The sequence below is a fragment of the Mastigoproctus giganteus genome, chromosome 9, assembly GCF_048544385.1.
Source record: "Mastigoproctus giganteus isolate SK-2022 chromosome 9, ASM4854438v1, whole genome shotgun sequence".
In the NCBI taxonomy this organism is placed as follows: Eukaryota; Metazoa; Arthropoda; class Arachnida; order Uropygi; family Thelyphonidae; genus Mastigoproctus; species Mastigoproctus giganteus.
In genome coordinates this window covers 114,894,054-114,921,310 of record NC_143583.1, presented here as the reverse complement: position 1 = coordinate 114,921,310, position 27,257 = coordinate 114,894,054, and the positions used below count along the sequence as shown (strand labels likewise).

Below are 27,257 nucleotides of genomic sequence, written 5' to 3'. Positions count from 1 at the left end.
ACAATGTGTACAGGAAGAATAGACAGGATAAGAAGGGAGGAGGGGTTATGCTAATAGTTAAGAAACATAAAATCCAAGGAAGTGAAGCCAGTCAACATTGCTGGACAGTGCAGTGTTGAGTCAGTTTGGTATGACATAAGCATTTGGAGATCAAAATTGAGAGTAGGAGTGTACTATAGGCTTATCTGATGAGTATAATAAAAAACTATACAGGGAAATAGAATGGGCCAGTAAATCAGAGAGTCTTATAATGGGGGATTCTAATTTCCCAGGATATTGACTGGAAATTGTGGGTTGGTTGCTCACACTAGCAAGGCTTTTGTGGATTTATTGGATGATTGTTTTCTACATCAGCATGTTCGGGAGGCAACTAGAGGGAGTAATACTCTTGATCTGATTATCAGTAGTGATTCTTCATGCATTAAGAATCTGCAGATAAAGGAACCACTAGGTGGCAGTGATCACAGTGTGCTGAAGTGGGATTTACTCAAAGAAGTAACTACCATGAGGGGTAAAGGGAAGGGTTTTTGCTTTCGTAAAGGTGACTATGGTGGTCTGAGTCAGTATTTAAATTCTATACGGTGGGACCAACTGATGATGTTACCAACAACAAATTCAAAATGGGAAGCATTCGAATAATTTATCTTGGAAGCTACTAGGCTTTACATACCAACTAAGAAATATTGTTCAAGGTTTAGACCTAAATGGATGTCAGATGAACTAATGAGACATATGGCAGAGATGAAAAATCCATGGGATACATAAATTAATGGGTGATATGGAAGCCTATGATAGATATAAGCTGGTGTGTAACCAAGTCACAAAGGAGATTAGGCAGGCAAAGGCAGATTATGAAAAATCCTTCGCAAAGGATGCAAAGAAAAACAGAAAAGAGTTCTTTACCTATGTAAACTCTAGAAGGAAAGGGATGAATCAGATTGGTCCACTGGATATTGATGGTTCAACTGTTGATGATCATGCTCAGATAGCAAACAAACTGAATGAGTATCTTACATCTACATTCACACATGAGGAATTATTAAGGTGTGAAAATGGCAGAAGGTTATCAAATTGTAGCAGGATACTTAATGATTTTGTAATAAATGAGGGCAAAGTGGAAGAGAAATTGTTGAAGTTAAACATAAGAAAAGCACATGGGGTGGATGGGATCTATCCAGTTATATTAAAGGAGGCGGCAAAGCAACTAAGCAAACCCTTAGCAATAATTATGAGAGCATCCTTGGACTCAGGGGTGGTTCCCACAGACTGGAGATGTGCAAATGTATCCCCAATTCACAAAGGAGGGGGATCGAAGGGTGACATGAGTAATTACAGACCAGTTAAACTTCTGTTCCAGGTAAAATAATTGAGTCACTGGTTAAAGTTGCATTGCAGGATCATCTAGACAAGACTGCAGCAATAATTCAGACACAGCATGGGTTTGTTAAGGGAAAGTCTTGTCTGACAAATTTGATAGGATATTATGATGTGGTTACGAAGGAACTGGATGCAAAAAATAATTTTGATATCATATATTTGGATTTCAGGAAAGCTTTTGACACTGTTGCACATGGAAGACTATTGTACAAATTGGAGCAGAATGGTATTAAGGGTAAGTTGCTACAATGGATAAAAGGATGGTTGAGTGGGAGAAGATAGAGGGTGGTAATCAATGGGTGCTGCTCTTTGTAGACTAATGTTATTAGTGGAGTCCCACAGGGTTCAGTGTTGGGTCCACTGTTTTTTTGTATATTTATCAATGATATTGATGAAGGTATATCAGGCTTAATGTCGAAGTTTGCAGATGATACAAAGGTTGGCAGAGTTGTTAATGACAGTAATGGCAGTGTGCTACTGCAACAGGATCTAGATAATTTGGGCAGATGGGCTAAGAAGTGGTAATTGAAGTTTAACCTTGACAAATGCAAAGTACTGCATATGGGTAGAAGTAACCTCAGAGAAACATACCAACTGTGTGGTACTATACTTAAAGTGGTAGAAAATGAAAAAGACCTGGGAGTAATTGTGCAGTCAGATATGAAGTTTTCTGAGCAATGCAGACACGCTGCCAGGGTTTTGTCAATGATATACAGTAATACACCGAAGTTACGCGATAGGTGGGTCCGACGAAAATCGCTTAAGTCGAATTCGCGTAAGTCGGGGTAAAACTTTGCATATAAATACATATAAATTTTGTTTAATTGGGACCAAGGACTAACAAAAACACTAGTTTAGAAGAAAAATATTAATAAAATTGCAGTTCTTTACACATATTAATACAAAATATGTATTAAAAAAATAAATGACTTACGTAAAAAAGTTATTTCGATGTCGATGGCTTCATAAAATCTAACAAATTCGTCTGACGACACAGCGCCTTCTTTTTTTCACGCATAATTTCTTCGTAGCAAGCTAAAAAATTTTTTATTCCTTGCTTTGTAGCTATAACGCGTTCTTTGTTGGAGTCTGTTTTCTAAAATTTTTAAGCCCTTTTCAATTGAGCTGAGACCTTCTGTCAAGTTTGCAATTGTCAGGTGCTTTTCGCCGTTGCCTCATTTAGGCCTGTAGCACGTGCAATATCACATGGTCTTTCATTTCGCTCAAAGCGTTTCACAATTTCATATTTTTTCTCTATCGACAGAGGCCGACTGGCCATAAGCCTTACCGGGGAAACCCCGGTGGGCCGGTGTGATTTTGGCATAAACCATAGTATGAGGCCACTATAAATATTCCCGGGTAAGATTTTTTGACCCAGTCCACCTCTGTTTATCGATAATTGCTTTCCTTTTTCTCTCTGAATCTGCAGTGCTTCACCAGTACGCTTCCTTTTCACACTTTTTAAGTATTTTACTCATTTTTAGGGAATAAAGCATAATTACAAAACGAGGAGGCACGCTTGATACGCATAAACAAATCTGTGCGTGTAGCAACTGAATAAACAACACCATAAAGGCAGAGATACACTATTAACACCTCACATTTCTACCATAAAACAATAAAAATCCAGTTGCGTTTCTGCTAGTGGAATCTGTTATAAACTTGTAGTAAACTGGATCTAATTGCATACTGATAGCTGGAATTATCTTGGTTTTTACGTTATTATGGTGAAACGTGTTTCCCCTTCACTGATATAAAAAACATAAATACATTTTCAGAATCTTCTCTTCATTCCTGTCGTGTTGCGTTCGATTGGGGTGATTCTGCCTTCGACTGCCATTTCTTGTAAACACAAAGGCGAATCGTGCATAAGCCAATTCGGTTCGTGTTATATTGTAAGATATCATTACCGTATTTATAAGTAGTGTAAGATCGAATTCGCGTAGTGTAAACACGTGTTATACGAGGACTGACTGTATACGGCTCGACCGACGCGATCCATTTCTCTCGTGAAAACGATGTAATTTCTGACAAAAGTTGACCACGAATTCGAATGCACACATAAATATGACAGTTGGAACACAAATTCTTGTATATGTGTGCAGCTCATGCGCAGCAAAGTTGAATTTTGTTCATCTTTCGCTCTCACTCTCCGCCGTCGCACCGTATACTGATAACATATGATAAACGACCTTGAAGATAGTGGGCGGCAGTGTTGCCAAACGAAAAAATCAAGAACCGCGTAACTCCGAGTTCACGTAAGTCGGGGTAGCGTAAGTCGGGGTATTACTGTATAGGAATTTTTCTAGCATGGAAAAGGAGGTGATTGTCCCTCTGTATAAGGCAATGGTCAGACCACGCCTTGAGTACTGCGTACAGTTCTGGAGGCCTGATTTTAGGAAGGATGTAGATTTACTTGAGCAGGCAACAAGATTGGTGAGGGGAATGAAGGGATCCTCTTACCAAGAGAGGCTTAAGTTCTGCAAATTGCAGCAGCAGCTGGAGTCTGGGCACCTGCGCAGTGATCTGATTGAGGTGTATAAGGCCTTGAATGGGTTGAGCACGCTGAATTCTGATGGGATCCTTCCACTTGTTCAGATTATGAACCTAAGGGGACATAAATTCAAATTAAGAAAGGACAGATGTAGAATAGATGTGCGGAAATTTGCCTTTAGCCAACGGGTGGTTAATTGCTGGAACAAACTTCTATCTGTCGTTGTGGAAGTTGATAGGTTGAATAAATTTAAGGAGGAACTGGACAGGCGTTTGGAGGGAATGGTGTTTTTTTTTTTTTTTTTTTTTGGGCTGATGCTGCATAAGCTCATACACTTGCTTTCTTGCATCACATGCCACTGCCACTACTACTACTACCCTATAATCTTAAGGGAGACAGCAAGCGAGTGCATTGAACATTAAGGCTAATTATGAGAGCATCACTGGATTCGGAAGTGATTCCGTTGGATTGGAAAAGTGCCAATGTGTATCGAATACATAAGGGCAGTTCTAAGAGTGAAGTGGGAAATTACCGGCCCGTTAGTCTAACTTTAGTAGCAGGGAAAATCATGGAGACAGTGATCATTCAGGATCATTCAGGATTGTGGTATTCAGAATCATTTAGATTGAAATGGAATTCTGAAAGATATGCAGAATGGTTTTGTAAAGGGAAAATCATGTTTAACAAATCTGGTTAGCTATTTTGACAGGGTCACTCATGAGCTGGATTTAGGAAATAATTTCAACATTGTTTATTTAGATTTCAGCAAAGCATTTGACTCAGTCCCACATGAGCAGTTCCTTTATAAGTTGGAACATGTTGGAATTACAGGGAAAATCCTTAGATGGATGGCTTCAGGGCAGGAGGCAGAGGGTTGAGATAAATGGTTATTCCTCAGATTGGGTTGACATAAGAAGTATGGTTCCCCAAGGATCAGTATTAGGACCACTGTTGTTTTTGATTTTCATAAATAACATCAATAAAGGGATAGAATGCATTATGTCTAAATTTGCAGGTGATGTAAAGATTGGTAGAATAGTTAATGATCACTGCCAAGCAGAGCTTCTTCAGAGTGACCTAGATAGACTTCAGGGATGGTCAGAAAAATGGCAGCTATGCTTTAATCCAGCAAAGTGTAAGGTATTGCACCTGGGGAACAGTAACCCCAAAATAACTTATACTCTTGGCAGAGTTGAACTAAAGCCAGTAATTGAGGAAAGGGACTTGAGTACTACGATACGGTCAGATATGAAGTTCTTCGAGTATTTTAGACTGATTGCAGGGAAGGCCAATGGTGTCCTATCGATGATTTATCGAATCTAGTAGAGATAAGGGTGTCATAATCCCATTATATAAGGCTATCGTTGGACCACACTTGGAATACTGTGTTCAGCTATGGAGACCTCACCTAAAGAAAGACATTGTGCTTCTTGAATGGGTCCAAAGACGGGTAACTCGCCTGGTGAGATCAGCAAAAGGGCATACATATGAGGAAGGACTCTGAATATGTAGGTTGCAGGATTTGGAAACTAGGCACCTTAGAGGAGACTTGATTTGAGGTGTTTAAGGCTGTGAGAGGTATAAGCAAAATGAATGAAGATAAAATTTTCATGGTTAGAAATGATTCTAGAACAAGGGGCCATAATTTCATGTTATGGGGGTGGGGAGATATTTAGACTGGATTGCAGGAAGTTTTATTTTAGTCAGCGAGTTATAATTACCTGCACGGGTGGTAGAGGCTGACAATTTGGGGAAATTCAAAGGTCAGCTGGATAATTACCTACGAGAGGAAAGAAATGCATAGGTTGTCTATTTCCTATGCTAAAAATGTTTAGCCGAGGAAAAATTTTTCTTATTTTTATACTTATTTTTTGCTTGTGCAGCTTAAGCCATAGGCTTCCTTGCACCAGTGGCCATTGCTAATACTAACACCTTTTTCACAGTGAACCTCTGTTACACATGATCAGATAATATGCCCAAGATGCTGGTAATTTACAAAACTCCCTCATCACCAGACTGCTTTATTATGCACACTGTCAACAATATCTGGAGTAATGGACATTGCAAGTCTTCCACAGCATGGGTCATTGTGGGATCTCCCTCCCTCCCTTGTTTAAATTCTGCTGCCCGCATCTTCTTAACCATGGAATACAAAGGGGCATCCTCCACAATGTTGTAACCATAGCCTCATGAATTAACTTTGATATTAGTCCCTTTGAGCCCCCCCCCCCAATATTGGATGATTGCATGGTGACTAATTTTGTCCATCTCTCCTCATTCGTGCAACTTTCTTGACTTCAGGACCTGTAATTGAAAATGCATTATTGAAACTTGGCAGGTCACTATATGAAATGTGATACATTAAGTACAGAAATTTTTAACATTCTTCCACCCTGCCTTTTACACTGAGACCATGAACTTTTCAACTTCCTCCCTCATAGTGAATTGAGACTTATCACAACATATATTAATCCGAGGGGCTCACATCTGGTGAGTATGGGCTTGGCACACCCAGGGTTCTGAGCTGGATATCATCATTCTTCTCTTTCTTGGTGATTTCCTTCTAGTCTCTCTCTCTCTCTCTCTCTCTCTCTCTCTCTCTCTCTCTCTCTCTCTCTCTCTCTCTCTCTCTCTCTCTCAGGGTAACAGAAATTTTTTGGCTGGTGCTGCATAAGCCTCAGGCTTCCTTGCACCACATGGCTAATAATATTCAGCAAAATAAAAAAGAAATTATTGACAATGCAACATAAAAACTATTAGTAATTCCAAAATAAGCCTATCAGGATTGCCTCCAGAAGTTGCAGCAACATTGGAATCCATGTATACAGTGCCAAAGAGACTGCTTCGATGGAATGCACCTGAACAGCTGGTAAGCTTCATTGTTCCCCAAATATTAGTTCAGTCCCTGAACGTTTTGATAAATATTAATTTAAGTATACAGCAAACCCCCGCTATTCGCGGGGGTTACATTCCTGAGAAATGCCACGAAAACCGAAAATGCAAATACTGAGTTATGGCTCCCATAGTAATAAAGGGGTTCCGTTCCAAAGTATGAAATATATAAGAAAAACTAGTCTAAAATTTTTTCTATGTCTGTATTATATGTACTTTCATATTATGACTATGTACATAGTGAAATGCAAGCATATGGCATCGAAATGAAAATAAGAAACAATTTAATATTAAATATAATATTTATTAGAAATTTCAAACAAATCTTTCAAACAAACGCCTTTGCTAGCTAAAAAACTTATCCCGCCATTGCTATCACCAGTTTCGCTAAAGTGTTGATAAAGGAGTTTTGCCTTTTCACGAATGATGAGTGAATTTAACGGAATTTTATTTTGAGTTTGGTCTTCTATCCACAGATTTAAAGCCTTTTCTAATTTAACATCACGAATTACAGAGCAAATTTTTGAAGCAATTAGCGCGTTTTCAAGGACACTACGGCGGATTTTTTCTTCCGATTTCTTGATTGATCGTACTGTTGACTCATTGATTTTATAATGTTTTGCCACTGAGGAGACACTTTTCACATTTCCCTTGTTATTCGTAGCCATATTTTTGTAGAGGTCAGAAAGAACTTGTCCACAATAAAGTCACTTTCTTCATTTAACCCACTCGAAAAAGTCTGTTTTACACCGCAAAATGGTAGATTTTATCACTTTTGTAAGCATATCAATTTATAAATTGAGAAATTTATTCAATTTATAAGCGTATAAATTAAAAGCAAACGATGAAACCTTCCATGACAAGCGCATAACACATACTGAACAAGGATTAGCGAGAAACATCCACGCCGGGATTTTGTTACCCCCTCTCCCACCCCCACTCATTGAATGCTGTTTTGACCGGGAAAGATAATTTTAGCCACGCCCATGTTTTTTTATGGCGAAAAATGCTCACGGCACTTTAAAATTCACATTTTTTTAGGTTTCATTTTATATTAAATCAGTGACTGCGAATACAGATACCGCGAATAGCGGGGGTTTACTGTATTTTTTTTTTTTTTTTTTTTTTTATGAGAACCCCAAACACGAGTGGTATTAGAACCTATAGTACTTAGTACCGTGCTTGGGTTGGAGGTTGAGAAGACGAAAAAAGATATTTGTTGACATTGGACTTGAACTTCTGTAGACTGTAATTTTCAGGAAATGTGTATGAAGGAAGGTTGTTCCAGAAAACGGCAGTTGAATGAATAAACAAGGAAGATGAAAAGTTGGTTCTGTGAGTTTGAAGTTGGACAGTAAATGGATGTTGGCTGGTGGGGGCACGTGTTCGGACTGTTTTGAAAGAGAGAGCAGGAATTATAGAAGCTAATTCAGAAGAACAGTGCCCGTGGAAGTATCTGTAGAAGAGGCATGCAGCAGAAACAGTACGTCTATGAGACAGCGAGTGCAGAGACTCTGTTAGAGATGAGTCATTAATTAACCTAACTGCCCTCTTCTGAATGGAATCAAGAAGCCTGAGAGAGAGAGAGGTTTTGGGGGCACCACCCCAGATGTAGGAACAATATTCCATGGCAGGGCGGATTTGCAATTTATACAGAGTGAGCAGCTGTTTGGAAGAAAAGTAATGCCAAGAGCGAAAGAGAAAGCCAAGTTTTTTAGATGCAGAGGAAGCAATATTTGTAATGTGCTTGTGCCAAGAGAGATTATAAGTCAGGGTAATCCCCAAAAGAGATATATCATTTTGCCTAGAAATCGGAGTGTCACTAAAGATAAGCATAGGAGCAGAAGAATCCTTTTTGCGAGATATAAGACAAGACTGAGTTTTAGAAGGGTTGAAATCAACTAAGTTGTCTTTGCCCCACTAGAGAATTACCTGAAGATCGGCATTTAAGGAATTGGCAGCAGATTTTCGAGAACTTGAAGCTGAGTGAGCTGGACAAGGTTTCTCAAAATGGAAAGTTGAATGCAATGTGCTATCATCAGCAAAACTATGGATAGGATTTCCAATCAATGGAAGAAGGTCATTGATATTCAAGAGGAAAAGAGTGGGGGAAAGAACTGAACCTTGGGGGACACCGGCATTAGTGGAGAAGTTAGAAGACAGAGAGCCATCTACCATCACCCTCAGTGAGCGATCAGAGAGAAAACTGGATAACCAATTACTAAAAACAGTTGGCAAACCATAAGATGGAAGCTTGTTTAGAAGACCTTTATGCCAAACACGATCAAAAGCCTTTGAGATGTCAAGAGCAACTACTTGTGTTTCACCGAACCTTTCCATTGAATTAGTCCATAAATGGGTAATATAAGCCAGAATATCACCAGTGGATCGACACTGACGGAATCCATACTGACGATCGTTGATCAGACGGAAGGTTTCTAGGTAGTTTAAGAGTTGGCGGTTAATTGATTTCTCCATTACTTTAGAAAGAGTAGAAGTAATTGCAATGGGACGATGATTGGATGGGAGGGATTTGTCACCCTTTTTACGAACTGGCTGGATATGAGCAAATTTCCAAGCAGAAGGAAAAACACCTTTGGAATAAGAAAGTGAAAAAAGGCGGCAAAGAATAGGAGTAAGTTCGGGAGCACAGGTTTTGAGAACAAGTGGAGAAATACCATCAGGACCTGGAGCTTTCTTAGCATCAATATTCTTCAAAATCCTTCTGACATCCTTTTGTCGGAAGACCACAGGAGGCATTGAATGGAGCTTGTTAGGAATGGTGGGAGGTGTTTTACCAAGATCATTAATACATGAGCTCGAAGAAAAATGGGATGCTAGCAGGTCAGCTTTATCCTTGGCTGAAGTGACAACAGAACCATCTGGTTTGGATAGAGGTGGGAGCAGAGATGGGCAAAAGTTGCGGCCAATAGCTTTGGCAAGAGACCAGAATGCTCGGCTACCATTAGGGCAAGAAGCAAGTTGCCTGTTCAAACTCTAGTTTGGACTGATTAATAACTGCTTTACAATTATTGCGAGCTTTGGTGTAGGCAGAAAATGAAACTGAAGAATTAGAAACAAGCCAATTACGATATGCAATCTTCTCTTGGACAGCCTTAGCACATTTATTGGAAAACCAAGGTTTAGATAAAGGACGAGATTTTAAAGTGGAGTGTGGGATTCCATTCCTGCAAGAATAATTTCACTGACACGATCTGAGCAAACGTTGACATCAGAAGTTTTGAAACAGTAATCAGACCAAGGAAAAGAAGAAGTCTCGCAGGTCATCCCATTTTGCATTCTTGTAATGCCAAACAATACAAGGTTGGGAATAGCCATGAGATAAAGGTTCCGTTGGAGAAGAGACAATCACCAAGTTGTGATCTGAAGTGCCTAAAGGACCTCTCGCTTCAACCTTGTACTTAGAAGGGTTGTTTGTGAGAAAAAGATCAAGCGTATTGGCTGTATGATTAGGATTGTCCGGTATTCTTGTAGGTAAATGAACAATCTGTGCTAGGTCATTAGTAATTGCAAAAGCTTCAGCATCTCGCCCTGCTGGGTCAGTGTGACTAGAAAACGGAAGCCAGCTGGAGTTGTGAACGTTAAAATCACCAAGAAAAATTACCTCACTGTTAGGAAAGCTGGACTGGAGAAAATCAAGTTGCAAAGAGAGGAAGTCAAAGAGCTCCAAGTGATTAGTGGAGTTGGGAGAACGGTAGAGACAACAGATGAATTTTACACAATGAGGTAGAGAGATTTTAAGCCAGAGAAGATCAAACAGAGGAGATTCCAAATTGCCAAGTCTCTGACAGGGAATATCAGAACGGACATATGCACAAGTACCACCTTTGAGGCGAAAGGAATCATACAGCAAATAATTTGGACATCTGAGATGAGCAGTAGTTGAATCAACTGATAACTCAGATTCAGTCAGAAAAAGTACATGGGGTTTGGAAGACTGCAAGTGGAAATGGACATCGTTGAGATTGGAATTGAGACCACGTATATTTGTGAAATGAATTAGGAAGTCCTTGGGAGGTTTAGATCTTTTCGCAGATAAGCTTGCTCTATTATTTTGACAATTCATGGTGTATTCAATAGTAAGAAAAAGTAGGTGGGACATGCTGTATGAAGTAATGAAATTTTTGGATATGGCGTACATGTGGTAAGAATATACCCAGATCCTTGACATAACGTGGCCTCGACAATGCTCCCCGCATACACACTACTCGGACTCCTTCCAGTCACTTTCTGGCAGAGTAGAGGTTGCAAGATTATACACTAGCTGATCCGGAAGCCTCCTAGAGAGTTACCAATATGTTTGGTCCGGTGTACTATCTAGCGGCCGGCCTGCGAACACCGTTTTAGAGCTGTACCCTGGAAATGTAAGGAATATTGGATCTCGCCACGACATTCATCATAACCTCAAAAATCATCAATCATACTGCATGATGGAAGAGATAGAGAAGGGTTGGCCGGAACTTAGCTCTAGAGACTAAACATGGGTTCCACCACTTCAAGCCTCCAATAAGCAAAGTGGTGGTATTTCACCAGTTGATGAGAGTCATCTACCACCTAGTACTGCCTGGTAACATAGAGGGGCGGCGTTCCTCCATGTGGTGTGGGCGCCACACCTCGACCCCTGCTTACGTTGGTTCACACCTAGGTGGTCACCCACCATGTACTTGTGCATGAAGGTTATACCCAGGATTACTAACAGTCCCACCATCGTGAAGGTGCAAGCAGTGGATTTGGCTGTCATAGACCGTCCGGACTTCGTGGAAATTGGGTCCACTTGACTTGAGTGTCACCTGAATATCAGTTCCATCCGCGTTTTAGACTCCCAGGTAGCAAGAACAGCTTGTCTGGCATATCTGAGAGAATGTCTGTGACAACCTCAAAGACCAAGTATTTCCTTATACTTAAATATTCCTTTTGTGATATAATAATGTTTAATGTATATACATGGCATGGAAGAAAAGAGTGGGCCATTGTACTCACCTTGTGGGGGGGGGACTCTACCGTGGAGTTTGTCAATTTACAGAAAGATCTCCCCTCCCCCCCTCCATGTGCCTTGTCCAAGATAGCATAACTAGATTTGATTTTCCGATGAAAGAACTCACTGTTTCCAGTCTCTGGAAACAGTGGGAAAAGACTATAAACTGGACATTGCAAGGATTGCTGCTGTGTATTGTTTTAGCTTAATAATAAATATATATAATTTGTTTTCTTTTTTCCTAGTCAAGTTTTCTTCTAATTTCAGGCCATAGATGACGTCAACAAAGGACAGATAAAACCTGGAAATAAACTGTACGAGCTCAAGGCACTTCAAGATTCAGCAAGGAAACAAGAGGTAATTATTGAACTTATAGTTACAGCTATCTTTTATTTAAATTTATTTTGCATTCACACATAATTTCCAGTTGTGTTTGCAAAATCACACATAACTTAAAACTGAAAAACATGCACTATTTGTGGAAATCGTCTTTTATTGTTTTCCAGAAATTTTTCATCCAGATTTCAGGCAAGCTGGCATTATGGTTTTAAAATGTGGACCTGCCATATTTATCAATATAGACGTATACTTAGTATAGAGAACAATATACATCAGGCATGGGCAACCCTTTCTAGTTCGGAGGCCAAATTATCATTCTGTCTCCAAGTCAAGGGCCGGACCAAATTATTAAATAAAATAAATTAATATTAAATGAATTAAAACAAGTTGCTACTTCATATTTCATTTATTTATAATATAATGCTTTGGTATAAAGCTCTACATAAATTTTATAATATAATGAACGACATAACAATTTAATGTGAAGATTGGCTTTGTATTTGAACTACGAAAATGTCAATATTGACGTTAATATTACTTAAGGATAATCGCATAGAATTTTCAAGGTTTTCGTCCATTATTCTTGTCCGAATTTTTGATTTATTGTATTTAATCCTCGAAAAAAACTGTTCACACATATATATGCTGCCGAAAAGACGAATTATTTTTCTTGAAAAGACGTGTAAATTTGTATATTTTCCTTCCACCAAATAAAATTTATAAAAATCTGTCAAAGCAATGTTGTTAAATTGTAATTTTAGCACTAAATCTGCCTGAAGCTCAATGAGTTCCATCTGTAAGTTTTCTGGCACATTATTTACAGCAGCATCCATCGGACAAGTAAATATAGCGAATGTGGAGTCTTTGTTTTGGAAGTTGGCAAACCTTGTATCAAATTGTTCTATTAGTGCCTTCAGTTCTTCTCCATAACAATTATAAGGGATATTTTTATGAGTTGCTAGAGTAGGAAAATGATAACAATTTTTATCTCTTATCTGACTTTCCAACAATCTTAGTTTATTACAAAAAGCTTTGACATGTCCATGCAGTTCATGAACCAATTGTCCTTGTTTTTGCAATTTGAGATTCAGTTCGTTTAGGTATCTGGTGACATCTACAAGAAATGCTAAATCACACACCCACTCATCATCTTTTACTTGGTTAGTTGTGTTTCCTTTTATGTCCATAAAATCTGCAATGTCTTGTCTCAGATCATAAAATCGTTTTAACATTTTACCTTTACTCAACCACCTCACTTCATAATAATAAGACACATCTTCATAATCCGAAAATAGGTCTGCCAAATACTCCTTAAATCGGTGGTGATTAAGTGCACGTGACTTAATAAAGTTAATACTGGCTACTACAACTTCCATGACATTTGTGAATTTAAGCGATTTTGCACACAGATTTTGTTGGTGGATAATGCAGTGAAAATTTGTTAAATTTTCCTGATTGATCTGGTTCTATTGCTCTTTCATGAACTATTCCAATAAATCCCTTCCGTGCACCAACCATTGCAGGGGCTCCATCAGTGCATATGCCAGATAGTGAACTCCATTTAAGGAGTTCACTATCTGGCATATGCACTGATGTATCCTATCCTTAGCCTGTACCCTAATTTGGTTTATTGTCGCAAGGAGATAACTCCTGTTTAAGAACCTGCTAGTTAATATTTGTATTTCTGAGCCCAAAGCAGATTCCGTCGTTGAATATTTATATGCATTTAGAAATTGATTAAAGATAATCAATCTTTTGTAGGTGAACGGGTGATAGCTATTATAATGTAGAAGCATACCGGTGTTTGTAGGTTTTCGATAGATGCTAAATTGGATTTTTATTCAAGTCCCAAGTAAGCGTGAAATTTAGAAAGTTTAATGACTTTGTATCTGTATCCTCCCTTTCCAATGTAAATTTGAGTCTAGAATGAATATTATTAAACAAATGTAAAATGTCTTGGATAGTACTACTATCAGTATTAACTAGAACATCATCTAAATACCTCCCATAATATGTGATATGTAGTTGAAAAGGTGTCAAATGTATATGCTCAATCGTTGAGAGATTGTTTTGGCATCTTGCATTCACAGAATGTGACCACTGGCAGAGAGATATTTATCACTTCAAGAATAAGTGAAATATTCTACAGGAAATATGCCCTTTAATATTTACCATAGCATATTTGTATCTGATGCCATACAGTAGTCTTCCCAGTTAATTTAACCCAAAAAATAACTCATTTCCTTATAGTCTACTCTCTTGAAATTGGAACATTTGCCCTATAAGTAATGAAATATGAAATCAGTTATATTAAAATCAGTTTGTTATGAAGTCTGTTATGGAAAAAGAAATGCTAATTACTACAAAATAAATGCAGTAAATTAATACTGCAATTTACTGCATTTATTTTTAGGGTTATACTTGGCAAGGTGCAATTCTGCTACCTGAGTACCAAGATACTCCAGTATTAAAGATAAACAGAAAATTGTAAAAATGAGAAAAATATCAAACAGCACTTGCCATTAATGTTGCAGATGCAAAGCTCTCCAGCCAAGGAGATGCACCTTCACACCTATCAAAGCATGAGTGCCACTTCATAATAAATAAATAAATAGAGAAATAGAATTAAATAAAGAAAGGGAACTCATGAGCACCTCTTTAAGGAGTTCATCAGCACTTGTGGATCCAAAAAAAGGATCATATTTCTGTCCTTGATTGCTGTTCATCCAAGTGGTCAACAGAAATCCCTATACAATCTTGAATACAGAAAATAATGAACTAAATTTAAATCATAATGTATGGCACAACCATGGCACTCTATAGGTTATATAAAAAAGCAGAAATAATAATAGTAAAATTTGAATATTGATTAAACAGGTTCAGACCATATGCAAATTGCATACAGGATTGTGTAGGGACATCCATTGAAATTTGGATGGATAGCCAGAATTGCCTTGCTAAGTATTAACTCTAATTGTAGTATCAATTTGCTGCAGTTTTGTGTGAATTATTGATTCTTTTTCTGTAATAATTTGAGGCTTGTAACATTTGTATTTTTTGGAAAAATCAGTTTGTTAATTGTAATGATGCTTGAATTAACTTCACTCAATTTTTTTTTTAACTGTTACCTATAGTATCTCAAATTGGCGTGGTTATTAGATGGTTATGGCGAAATATCATTTCCTCATTGTGCTTGTGATGCAAGAAAAGAGGGTCATGTTGTAGCTACTGTAGGATTACCAAGTTTCAAACTTCAAGCATGTAAAGATGATGGAACTTTGGAGGTAAGAGCATTTATCCAGTGTTGAGGTTTTGTTTCTAAATTTAGTATTGTATAGTACCAGTGTTCTTAAAATAAATTTTTCTTCAAAGACCTTCCATTTGAAGCATTTTGCCTCCATTGTGATGAGGAGAATGCATTTCTATATTTTATGACCTGCGTGAATGTGGATTCATAGGTCATCTACCAGAGTTATTGGAATTTGAATTACAGATGTCTTGAATCATGTTTCTGTTCTTCTGCTCCCTCTCTGTCTCTCTCAAAATTTTGTCTAAAGGAGTACCCCTTCCCAAGGAAATGTTTTTAACAGTTAATTCAACAACCAGATTCGTATCTGATACATTCAAAACAATCTGTATGCTGTCATACTAAAAATATGCACCTAACCGAAAGATAGTTATATGGAATTATACATACACTAGTTTCTTGACGCCTCCGTAGCCAGGTGGGAAAGAGCAGCAGTGCGTAGCACACGCTTCTTGATTAGACCAGGGTTCAAGCCTGTCACCTCCAAATACGGAGGATGTGGAAAGGTCAGGGAATGACCACTGCATATTCCCGGAGCAATATGGCCTTAGTTGCTAATGCTCCTAAAAATACCAAATAACAAACTAGTTTCTTAGTCTAAAAATCTCTAAACAAAAATTGCAGTGCCATTTTTGCCAAAACACTTATTAAATCAGTTTCCATTGTAGCGTGCTTGGTAGAATTTTTCTCAGCATGATCTGTGCTTGGTAACAGGAGAGACTGCTTCTACAAATTTAAATAGAAAGGGTGCAAGAATATTTGCTGGTGTTAAGTGGGTCAGAAAATTGCTAGCTTGGGGGATATGCAGAATAATAGATTACCAGTAGTCACTGGCAGAGGTGAAAGTGATTCTTGCACTGCTTCTATTGGAATGAGCAGCAGCCTAAAATATAAGGTGTTGAGGATTTCAGAGACTGTTGGGAGTCATAGCAGAACAAGTAAATACATGGGCTGTGTTAGGGTAGCTAAGAATAAGAACAATTGCATATACACCAATGCTAGGAATTTAGTAAATAAATTTGACGAATTTTAGGTGCAGGTTAAAACATCAAAGGCAGATATTGTTGGGATATCAGAGATGTGGTGGCACATAGTTATAAGGAATGTAGAATTGGAATTTGGGGAGTACAATATATACAGAATGAATAGACAAGATTATGCTATGCTATTAGTTAAGAAACACTTAAAATCTAAGGAAGTGCATCCAGATGACATGGGTGAACAGTGCAATGCTAAGTCAGTTTGGTGTGACATAAGCACTGGGAAAGCAAAATTGAGACTAGGAGTCTGTTATAGGCCTAATGACTCTGATGAGTATAATGAACAACTGTACATAGAAATAGTGGGCCAGTAAATCAGATTATCTTATATTGGGGGATTTTAATTTCCCAGATATTAAATGGAACTTGTGGGTTGGTCACTCGCACACCAGCAAGGCTTTTGTGGATTTATTGGATGCTTGTTTTCTATAGCAGCATATTCGAGAGGCAACCAGAGGGAGTAATACTCATGATCTGATTATCAGTAGTGATTCTTCATGCATTAAGAATCTGCAGATAAAGGACTCACTATGGCAGTGATCACAGTGTGCTGATGTGGGATTTACTCCAAGATGTAACTACCATCAGGGAGAAATGGAAGGGTTTTTGTTTTCGTAAAGGTGACCATGGTGGTCTGAGACAATTTTTAAAATCTATACAGCGGGATTAACTGATGTTACCAACAGCAAATTCTAAATGGGAAGCATTAAAACAATTAATCTTGGAAGCTACTAGGCTTTCCATACCAACTTAGAAATATTGTTCAAGGTTTAGGCCTAAATGGATGTCAGATGAACTAATGAGACACGTGGCAGAGAAGTGCTTGGGATACATATAAATTATCAGGTGACCTGAATCCAATGGTAAATATAAGCTGGTCGGTATTCAAGTCACAAAGGAAGTTAGGCAGACAAAGGAAGATTACGAGAAATCTTTGGCAAAGGATGCAAAGAAAAACAGCAAAGTGTTCTGTACTTATGTAAACCCTGTAAGGAAAGGGATGAATCAGATTGGTCCACTTGATATCGATGGTTCAACCGTTGATGATCCTGCTCAGATAGCTGTCAAACTGAATGAGTATTTTGCATCTACATTCACATGAGGAGTTATTCATGGAGGGAAACACCAGAGGTTTATTAAAATCTGACAGTGAGCTAAATGATTTTGTAATAACTGAGAGCAAAGTGGAGGAAAAATTGAAGTTAAAAATAAGGCAGGCACCTGAGGCAGATGGGATCTATCCGGTTATATTGAAGGAGGTAGGAAAGGAAGTAAGCAAACCCTTGGCCATAATTATGAAAGCTTCCTTGGACTCGGAATGTTCCCATGGACTGGAGATGTACAAATGTGTCCCTATTTCACAAAGGGGGGAATCAGGGTGAAAAAAATAATTATAGATCTGTTAGTTTAACTTATGTTCTGGGGAAAATAATGGAGTCACTGGTTAAAGAGGCGATACGGGATCATCTAGACAAGACTGCAGTAGTAGTTCAGACAGCATGGGTTTGTTAAGGGGAAGTCTTGTGTGGAAAAATTGATTGGATACTATGATGTGGTCACAAAGGAATTGGATGCAAAGAATAATTTTGATATCATATACAATAAGACTCCCATATGCGCAGGGTATACGTTCCAAGACCTATCGTGGATGGTTGAAACCACGAAAATAAGCGACACCTGCTGACCCCATATATCACGTGATTCTCTTGTACATATGTATAATAAAGTTTAATTCATAAATTAAACACACAGTAAGACATTACTAACATTAAACATGGTAATAATAAAGTACATAAAGTACTCTCTCTTCTGAAAGGGATTCTGGAATTTTAGCCTAATCCTCAAGAGATGATAGAGCAATGAAAAAATATCATGTTTCAAAGGATGATGGAGCAATGAAAATTTATACTTTCTATACACCTCATAGGATGAAAGCACAATAGAAAAACATACCTGTACTGTTACACATTTTACAATGAAAAATGCCTGTACAGTACTATTGTATCATTTACTGTACCTGTATATATATCCTCTAATGAAAAGAGTTTTATTTGTTAGTAAATATCTTAGCCTATCGTGGGTACTCACCTGCTTCTCCATTCTTCGTTGTTGCTGCGATGATCCATGATTACAATGACAATGTACAATGCCTACAATGAGAGATGAAGTGGGGTGGTGGTTTAGGCATTGTGACATTCTTCTAGGCTATTGACCTTCTGACGAGATGCCGGAAGGATCATCTTCCAAAGCTGGAGGAGATGAAGATGGCAGTCATTGGATGACATCAGGAGTAGACTGTTGGCAGCTGTGGATCGTCAATAGGGGACACTTTTTTTCAACCTTTTTGAAGAACATCATGATAGGGAGTTTTCTTTTGCCTTTTTAATTCATCAAGCATATGCTGGAGAGGTTCCATTGCTTCTGATATCAAATGGGTAACTTTAATGCTGCTGCGTTCCATCATTAGATCGTAATCCATTATCTTCTCCTTTAAGTTTTGTACCATCCGAAACACTTCGCAAAATTTTTCAAGTGTCCACTTTGCTGGTTCAGCTTCAGTTTGTTCTTCCTCTATAGATGACCTAACAAGGTCTTCCAACTCCTCCTCGTTCATCAAAACCTCAAAATATTCTTCAATATGGTCTGCCATTTCTTCAGCTATCATATCGACCAATCCATCGCCACCAACTTCTCTTGCTGTTCGGATGATCTTGTTTACCTCTCCATCAATTTCTGGGAAGCCTTTGAAATCATAGATGACTTCACTCCACAAATTCTTCCAGCATGCATTCACCATTTCTGGGTTTAATTCATCCATTGCTCCTTTGATGAATGTTATTGCATCAGCCATGGTGAATGATTTCCAGCAGTCCATGATTTCAATGTTGGGGTCGGCATCAATCGCTGCTCGAATCATCTCGAACACTTCCTGAGTGTATGCAGCCTTTACACACGTAATGATACCCTGGTCGAGTGGCTGAAGCAGTGGGATCATGTTGGGTGGTAAAAATACAACCTGGACATTAGGCTCTTCAATGGTGATCAACTGAGGATGGCCAGGCACATTGTCCTAATTAATAAAATTAATATTTATTAATAAATTAATAAAATCTTGAAAGGCAACCCTTTCTTCTCCAAATATTTCCTCCCTTTGGGGATGAAGCATTCGTGGAACTATTCAGTAAATAACGTTGCCGTGACCCATGCCTTGAAGGTTGTGTTGCCAGAAGACGGACAAATAATTTTTGTTTTGTGTTTGAGAGCACGCGAATTCTTCGCTTGGTAAACAACAAGGGTTGCTCTTATGAAGAAAGGCTTAAGGTTTGCAAATTAAAGTGTCTGGAGACTAGGCACCTGCGAGGTGATCTGATTGAGGTGTATAAGGCCTTGAATGGTTTCGGCAAGCTCAATGCTGATGGGATTCTTCCTCCTGCCCAGATTAATCGCCTGAGGGGACAAATTCAAATTGAGGAGAGACAGTTGTAGAATAGGTGTGTGTGTGCGCGCGTGTGTGTGTGTGCTCGTGTGTGTGCGCGTGTGTGTGCAGAAATTTACCTTTAGCCAGCTGGTATTTGATTGTTGGAACAAGCTTCCATCTGTCATTGTAGAAATGGACAGCTTAAATGAATTCAAGGCAGAATTAGACAAACATTTGGACTGAATGGATGTGTGAAATGTTTCTTTTTTTCTTTTTTTGGCCAATGCTATACAGGCTATTCTCGGTTTACGAACATTCAATTTATGAACATTCACTATAACTAATGTTACAATTAATTAAAAATTTCTTAAAGTCGCCAGTAGTTAGAGTTCCTTTTAAAACAAAATGCCAAACATATAGTGAACATAATTGTAAGATTTATAGAAATAAACTTTTAAAAAATGTATTTATTACAATAATTTCAGAAAATTATTATATGATAATTATACTGAACTGTTCTTGGTTAATAAAACTAATCTAGCCAGTAAAAAAATGTTGGGTTATATGCCATACTGTGTAGAATGTTGAACTCCGATGAAGATATTGACGAGTAAAAGTTGAAAATATATGTACAGTACATACATTATGTTAGTACTGTTCTCGTTTTATTTATTTCTATTTTGTAACTTTGTGTTTTTAATTAAAATTAAAAAGTGCAGTATCTTTTTTTTTTATTCTTTTATTATTTTACGTTACATATTGTATATGATAAACCATAACGCATACATACATTATAATAAAACATATTGTATAGACCACTCGATGTTTAGTATATGGTTTTAATGCTTTAAAATGACTGCTAACTTATACGATATGTATAGTAAAAGCTCAGGAATGCAAGATACATATAACGAACAATGTCTTAGAACAGAACTCTTTTGTAAACCGAGAGTTTCCTGTACAGGAACGCCCCGACTTACATAAAGGTTGTGTTCTGCGGGCACTACATTAGTCGGAATTTCCCTCATGCTTGTGCAGCACTCGGAGCTGTGCTCACTGAATTGATTGAATTGAAAAAGAAATGTTCGACGAACATGTAAATAGAATTATTTATTGTATTTATTCAATTTTTTATCTCATGCACAGGAAAAATTAATAAAGTGTGCAATTAAAAAAAATTTCAAAATTATAAAATTACAAAAAAAGAGAGGAGACAGGCATAATGTCAGTAGGTTTTACCTCTCGAGCATCATTGCCAGAATCGACGTCTTCAGCTGATAAGTATGCTGCTGCGGAGATTGAGGGCTGTGGAGATTTAGAAGGAATCGGCCGCTCAACCTTATGAAAGAACATATTAATGATGACTGGACGGTGGCTTTTTTCTTTTTATCGTAGATTTCTTAGTAGCAAGCAAGCATATCATTCACCCCTCTGTTAACTTTTAAGAATTGTTCACTGTCTGGATCCATATTCTCAAACCTCGCCATTGCCGATGCAATTTCACAAAATGCCATTGCCATCTCTCTAGTGATGAAGAATCTCGGCTCCTCATTTGGTTCATCTTGAGCTTTGTCAGTATTTTCTTCTTTCACTATCACTGCGTGCGAGTCAAGAAGTTCTTCATTAGATAATTCCTTCTCTTCTTCCTCTATTAACTCCTCCACATCTTTGGCATCAACCTCCAACTGAAGTAACTCTGCAGCCTTTACAATCTTATCTGTAACCTCTTCATATGATTCATCTTTTTCAAATCCTTCGAAGCCTTTTACATGCCGTGGGCAATATTTTCTTCTATGCACCATTTGAACAACTTTTAGTAATTTCCGCCCAGGCCTTATCAATGTTTAATATGGCATGGTATATAGTAAGACTTCCAAAAGCCTCTTAACGTAAAATGTTTCTCACCGTCTCTGAAGACAGTGCCTGAGAAATGTTATGCATAAATAGTACACTTTTAAATTTGAAATAACACCCTGATCCATAGGTTGGATGAGTAAAGTTGTATTTGGCGGTAGAAATGTGACTCTCATGTTCGAATTGAAATCATCTAGATGCGTAGGATGTCCAAGAGCATTATCTAATAGAAGCAAAATCTTGAAAGGAACGTCATTGTCTTTACAATATTTTTCAGCCTTGGGAATGAAGCAACATTTAAACCAATCCTCAAAGAGAGATATTGTTATCCATGCTCTCTGTTTTGATCGGAAATGCACGGGTAGGGCTGCTTTACTGATGTCTTTAAATTCATGAGGATTTCCAGAGTGGTACACAAACAGTGGTTTTAATCTGTAATGTCCCACTGCATTACCCCCAAGCAAGAGCATGGCCCTATCTTTTGATGCCATGAAACCTGGCATTGTATTTTTCTCTTTGGCAATGTACATTCAATCTGGCTTTTTTTTCCAATACAGAGCAGTCATCAAAAATTTTTTCCAACACATCACAATTTCTCTGCAGCTGCAGAATCAGCACTGGTAATTTCACTGCAACTTCTAGATCCATCTTCTCAAATCTTGCCATTGCAATTTCACGAGATGCCATTGCCATCTCTCTGGTTAATGTTGTGGAAACCAGCACAATGCTTGAACCTATTAAACCACCCGTTGCTTGCCACAAACTTGGGTTGAGGCCATACTTATCCTTAATATTTTTATAAATGCTTGTTGCTTTTGCTTGAATGGTCATTAGACTCAGGAGCAATCGCTTCTGAATCTGATTTTCCATCCATATTATTAACAGCTGTTCCACCTTCGATGTAGCACCTGAACACTGTTTTGTGATCACTGTTGATCTTAAGTGTGTTGATCCTTTGACATGTTCTTTTATACGTGCACTCTCCTTTAAAATAGTATTCACTGTTGAAGCAGCGAGACCTAATTCCCTTGCAATAGATGACAAACTTTGTCCTGCATTGTACATCTTAATCATTTTCATCTTCATTTCTAAATCAATTTCGTTTCGTTTCCTGGCACTGCCAGCACTTGCACTTTTCGATGGTCGCTTTCTCTTCATCATTGTAATATTGTAAATAGGAATGAAGAGAGGAAGAATTCCATCAGCATTGAGCCTGCTCAATTCATTCAAAGCCTTAAACACCTCAGTGAGGTCTCCTTGCAGGTCCCTAGTCTCTAGATGCTCTAATTTACAGAGCCGAAGCCTTTCTGTAAAAGCATCCTTTTGTTCTCACTTATTTATCATGTGCAAACGATATACCAGTAAACTAGTGAAAACTAGTTCTGAGATTCAGATGCCACAGTTAATTATGGATGTGCTCAAACTTGTATTTGGTAATGACTATGTTGACATTTTGGAAAACTGTTTCTGAAAGTTTGAACAAATGGAATTGTTTTAGATAAAAATGATCAACTAGAATGGTGTTCTGTGCTTTCCTATCTAATTCAAGCACTGTTTGTAGATACACATAATTCTATTTCCATTCAGCCCACTATTTCCTTTTTCACTTCACTTGATTATGCTAGGTTTGCTATAATACCTAAATGAAGTGTGTAATATATAGATACTGAAAAATGCATATTTTGTACTTTGCCTGGATAATGTGATTTTCTGGTAATGTAATTTTATTGATGAGATAAAGATTTGTAGTAAAATTGTTGATCATTTTATAAAGTAAATATGCTAATTTCTTTATGAACCAACTTTTCAAGGCTAATAATTTGATTTTGCATTCCAGTCTCAAGTAATAGAATTTGGTTGGGATACTATAAAAGAATGGGAATATGATGATGAGGGCATGGCTTTTAATTTTCAGTATACTCGACCAGATAAAAAGCCACGAATAGTGAAAATTTATACGCCATATGTAAGTGTGTTTTTAGTAGTCTTAAACTTCTCTCTCTCTCTCTCTCTTAGATTTACTTCATATAAAAAACAAAACAAATTATGCCCAGTTACATTGGATTTCTGTTGTATTGATCATAACATGGGCAACAATAATTCTTTATGTGGATCCCATAAAGAATTATTGTGGTTCAAAAATGAATAGTATTAGTGTTAAAATTTCTTACATTTATGACCCTACAGTTTTTTTTCATCAGAGTAAAGAACAACTAATATTTTCAGGTTTTCCTGCTCTAATAAACGTCGATAGGCATCCTTTTGTCACTTATAGAATATTGATATTGAAACTTGTAGAAGAATTTAACACACATTTGTGGGATGATCATTTCTGCATTGTTAGATAATTTTTCATTCAGTCCAGAGATTCAGCCAGCAAAGGGGTTTACGTCCTGTCCTTTAAAGGTGTGCACACGTGGGTTCAGCACAGTATAAGAAAAGCCATTAACAGGATTTTTCTCATATTGTACTGAAGTTAATTGGTCTTGTGAGGATCGCATGGTTTTTTTCTTCTGGAAACTTTATTTTTATCCAGTACACAACTAAATGAGCCAAAGGACACAGACATTGCAAAGTCTGTGTCCTTTGGCAATTTTCAATTTATGAACTTATTTACCTTGGCAAAATCAAATAGCAACATAAGTTGAACACACATTATATTTGACAGTGACCTTAGATTTTGAATTTTCTATCTGCCACCAAGCAATTTATCCAAATTCATGTGTTGATTAGACTTCTTTATTTCCAGTACATCCTCTCTAATCATAGAAATTAATTGTTGACTAAAATTCATCCATTTGATAAAATGATAGTATATAACAGAGCTATGGTGCTCAATAAGTTCTATGTTGATATCAATATTTGTAGAAGAATAAGAGAAATTTACCTCAGTATGATATGTAGAACACTTCTATATGATACTCTCCAGAAATTAAAACGAATAAAAGATTAATGCAAATTGATTACTGTAAAAAATCAATTGAGCACAATTCAAAAAACAATTTAAAAAATAATTAAAAATCAAAGTTTAAACATAAATTTGAAAAACAATTTTCCTTCCTGAAGCCGACATGCTTTTCGACCATGTGTCGTGATCACAGGAATGGAAATTACGGATTGTGTGAGCTTGAATCTTAAATAGAGAGATTATTTGTCCTCACTCATGCGCATGAAACGTGTGATTATTTGTCTGCACAAAAGACCACAAATTGGAGATTAGATGTGGATGTCGAACGTTAATAGAATTCTCGTGTAATTCAGTTTTGACGGTTTCTGCAATTAATAGTCTCGTGTAATTCAGTTTTGACGGTTTCTGCAATTAATAGTCTCGTGTAATTAAGTTGGACACTTAAGTATTTTGGCTTCGTTAAATAAAATGTATGTTTTTCGTTAACGGCACGGAAAGCCAATTCTGACACTGCTGAACAAGAAGCACAAACTGAGGATGCATGCTATTTTATGCAGACAATGAGAAGAAATTGCGTAGCTCCTTGGTAAGGCAAGTCACAATCACTGCAAGAAATGATGTCCAAGTCATTTATTTGTGTCACAGAAGAGGAATTGATTGAGCAATTGTTCAGTATAGTGTGTAATTTCTGTATTGGTCTGGCCACAATGTTAAATATCTTTAAAGAATCTGTTAAGCTGCTTGTGACACTTTTCAACGTGTGGGACAGAAATAAAGCATTTTTTGGTGTTACTATCGTTGGTTGGTTGGTGTAGTGTTTTCTGCAATTTGGTTTATAATAGCAAGGGGATAGCCCCTGTTTAAGAATCTGCTGGTTAACATCTGTATTTATGAGTCTAAAACAGATTCCATTGTCGAATATTTATAGGCATTGAGAAACTGATTAAGGATAATAGCCCTTTTGTAGGTGAACTATTATAATGTTGCTGTTATAATGTAGAAGCATACCAGTGTTTGTTGGTTTACGATAGATGTTAAATTGGATTTTATTTGCGTCCCGAGTAAGCATGAAATTTAGAAAATTTAATGACTTAGTATCAGTATTTTCCCTTTACAATGTAAAATTGAATCTTCTGAATATTATTAAACAAATGTAAAATGTCTTGAATAGAGCTACTATCAGTAATAACCGGAACACCTTCTAAATACCCATAGTACAGGCATTCTCCGACTTAGGTAAGGGTTGCATTCCGCGGAAATCTGCATAAGTCGAATTTTACATAAATCAGAATTTCCCTGAAGGCTTATGTAGCACTCGCAACTATGCTTGCTGAATTTGATTGAAGCAAAAAAGAAATGTTCGCTGAACACGTAAATAGAATTATTTATTCAATTTTTTTTATCTCATATGTAGGAAAAATTACAAAAGTGTGCATTTAAAAAAATTTCAAAATTATAAAATTACAAAAAAACGGTGGGGACAGGCATAACATCAGCAAGTTTTAATTTTGAGCATCATTGCCAGAATCAGTCTACAGCTGATAAGTATGCCGCTGCAGAGGTTGAGGGCTGTGGAAATTTAGAAGGGGTTTTTTCAAACACATCATAAAATTTCTCTTCTGCTGCACAGTTGGCACTGGCAACTTCACTGCATACTTTAACATAGTGGAAACCAGCACGATGCTTGAACCTATTAAACCACCCATTGCTTACCATGAACTTGCCTTGGGGTTCACTGTACTTATCCTTAATACCTTCACAAGACTCAGGGGCATTCGCTTCTGAATCTGGGTTTCCATCCATATTATTAATAGCCTTTCCATCTTCTATCACCTAATGCTGTTTTGTGATCACTGTTGATCTTAAATGCGTTGACCCTTTAAAATGTTCTTTTATACATGCATTGTCCTTTAAAATAGTATTTACTGTTGAAGCAGCTAGACATAATTCCCATGCAATGCATGACTAACTTTGTCCTTCTTAGTACTTAATCATTTTCATCTTCATTTCTAAATCAATTTTGTTTTGTTTCCTAGCACTTCCACCACTTGCACTTTCCATTGGTCACCTTCCCTTCATCATTGTAATAAGTAAATAGGAATGAAGAGAAGATTCTGAAAATTTATTTATGTTTTTTATATGATTGAAGATTTCGCTGAAGGGGGGGGAAACACATTTTACCATAATAACATAAAAATCCACACAATTCTAGTTATTGGGATTATCGCAAATGATCATCGCAGATCGAGTTTACTATGCGTTTATAATAGATTGCGCTAAAAAAAACCAGAAAAGTCCAATAAACCGGAATGTGCAAATTGTTTTATGGCCGTGCCCTCCAGAAATATTCTTTAGAAAAATATCAATAACCGTTCTAAAATTGATTCTTATAACTGTAAAATGATAACGATGAAAGGAGTGCGCTCCATTATAAAAATGAGGTTTTAGAGAGATAAATAACTTAGTTATACAGCAGACTCTTGATTTACCGGGATCGGATTAACTGGGACAGTTCAAGACACCAAATTAAAAAAAAAAAAAAGAACCAGAAATGATAAAATTCAAGTAATAACTAGAATAGGTATAAAGAGATGTTTTGCAAGTTGTAAATAAGTGAAAAGAAGCGGCGTTA

The 27,257-nt window shown here is 37.3% G+C and overlaps 1 protein-coding gene across 1 annotated transcript in view; it reads left to right on the top strand.

Moving 5' to 3' along the window:
* Positions 1–27,257, top strand: part of Snx27 (sorting nexin 27) — a 300,277-nt gene that overhangs the window by 222,098 nt on the left and 50,922 nt on the right. The window contains exons 9-11 of the mRNA XM_090381146.1: positions 12,027–12,116; positions 15,233–15,382; positions 23,555–23,683. Coding sequence (XP_090237272.1) covers positions 12,027–12,116; positions 15,233–15,382; positions 23,555–23,683 — 369 coding nt within the window. The remainder of the gene's footprint in view (positions 1–12,026; positions 12,117–15,232; positions 15,383–23,554; positions 23,684–27,257) is intronic.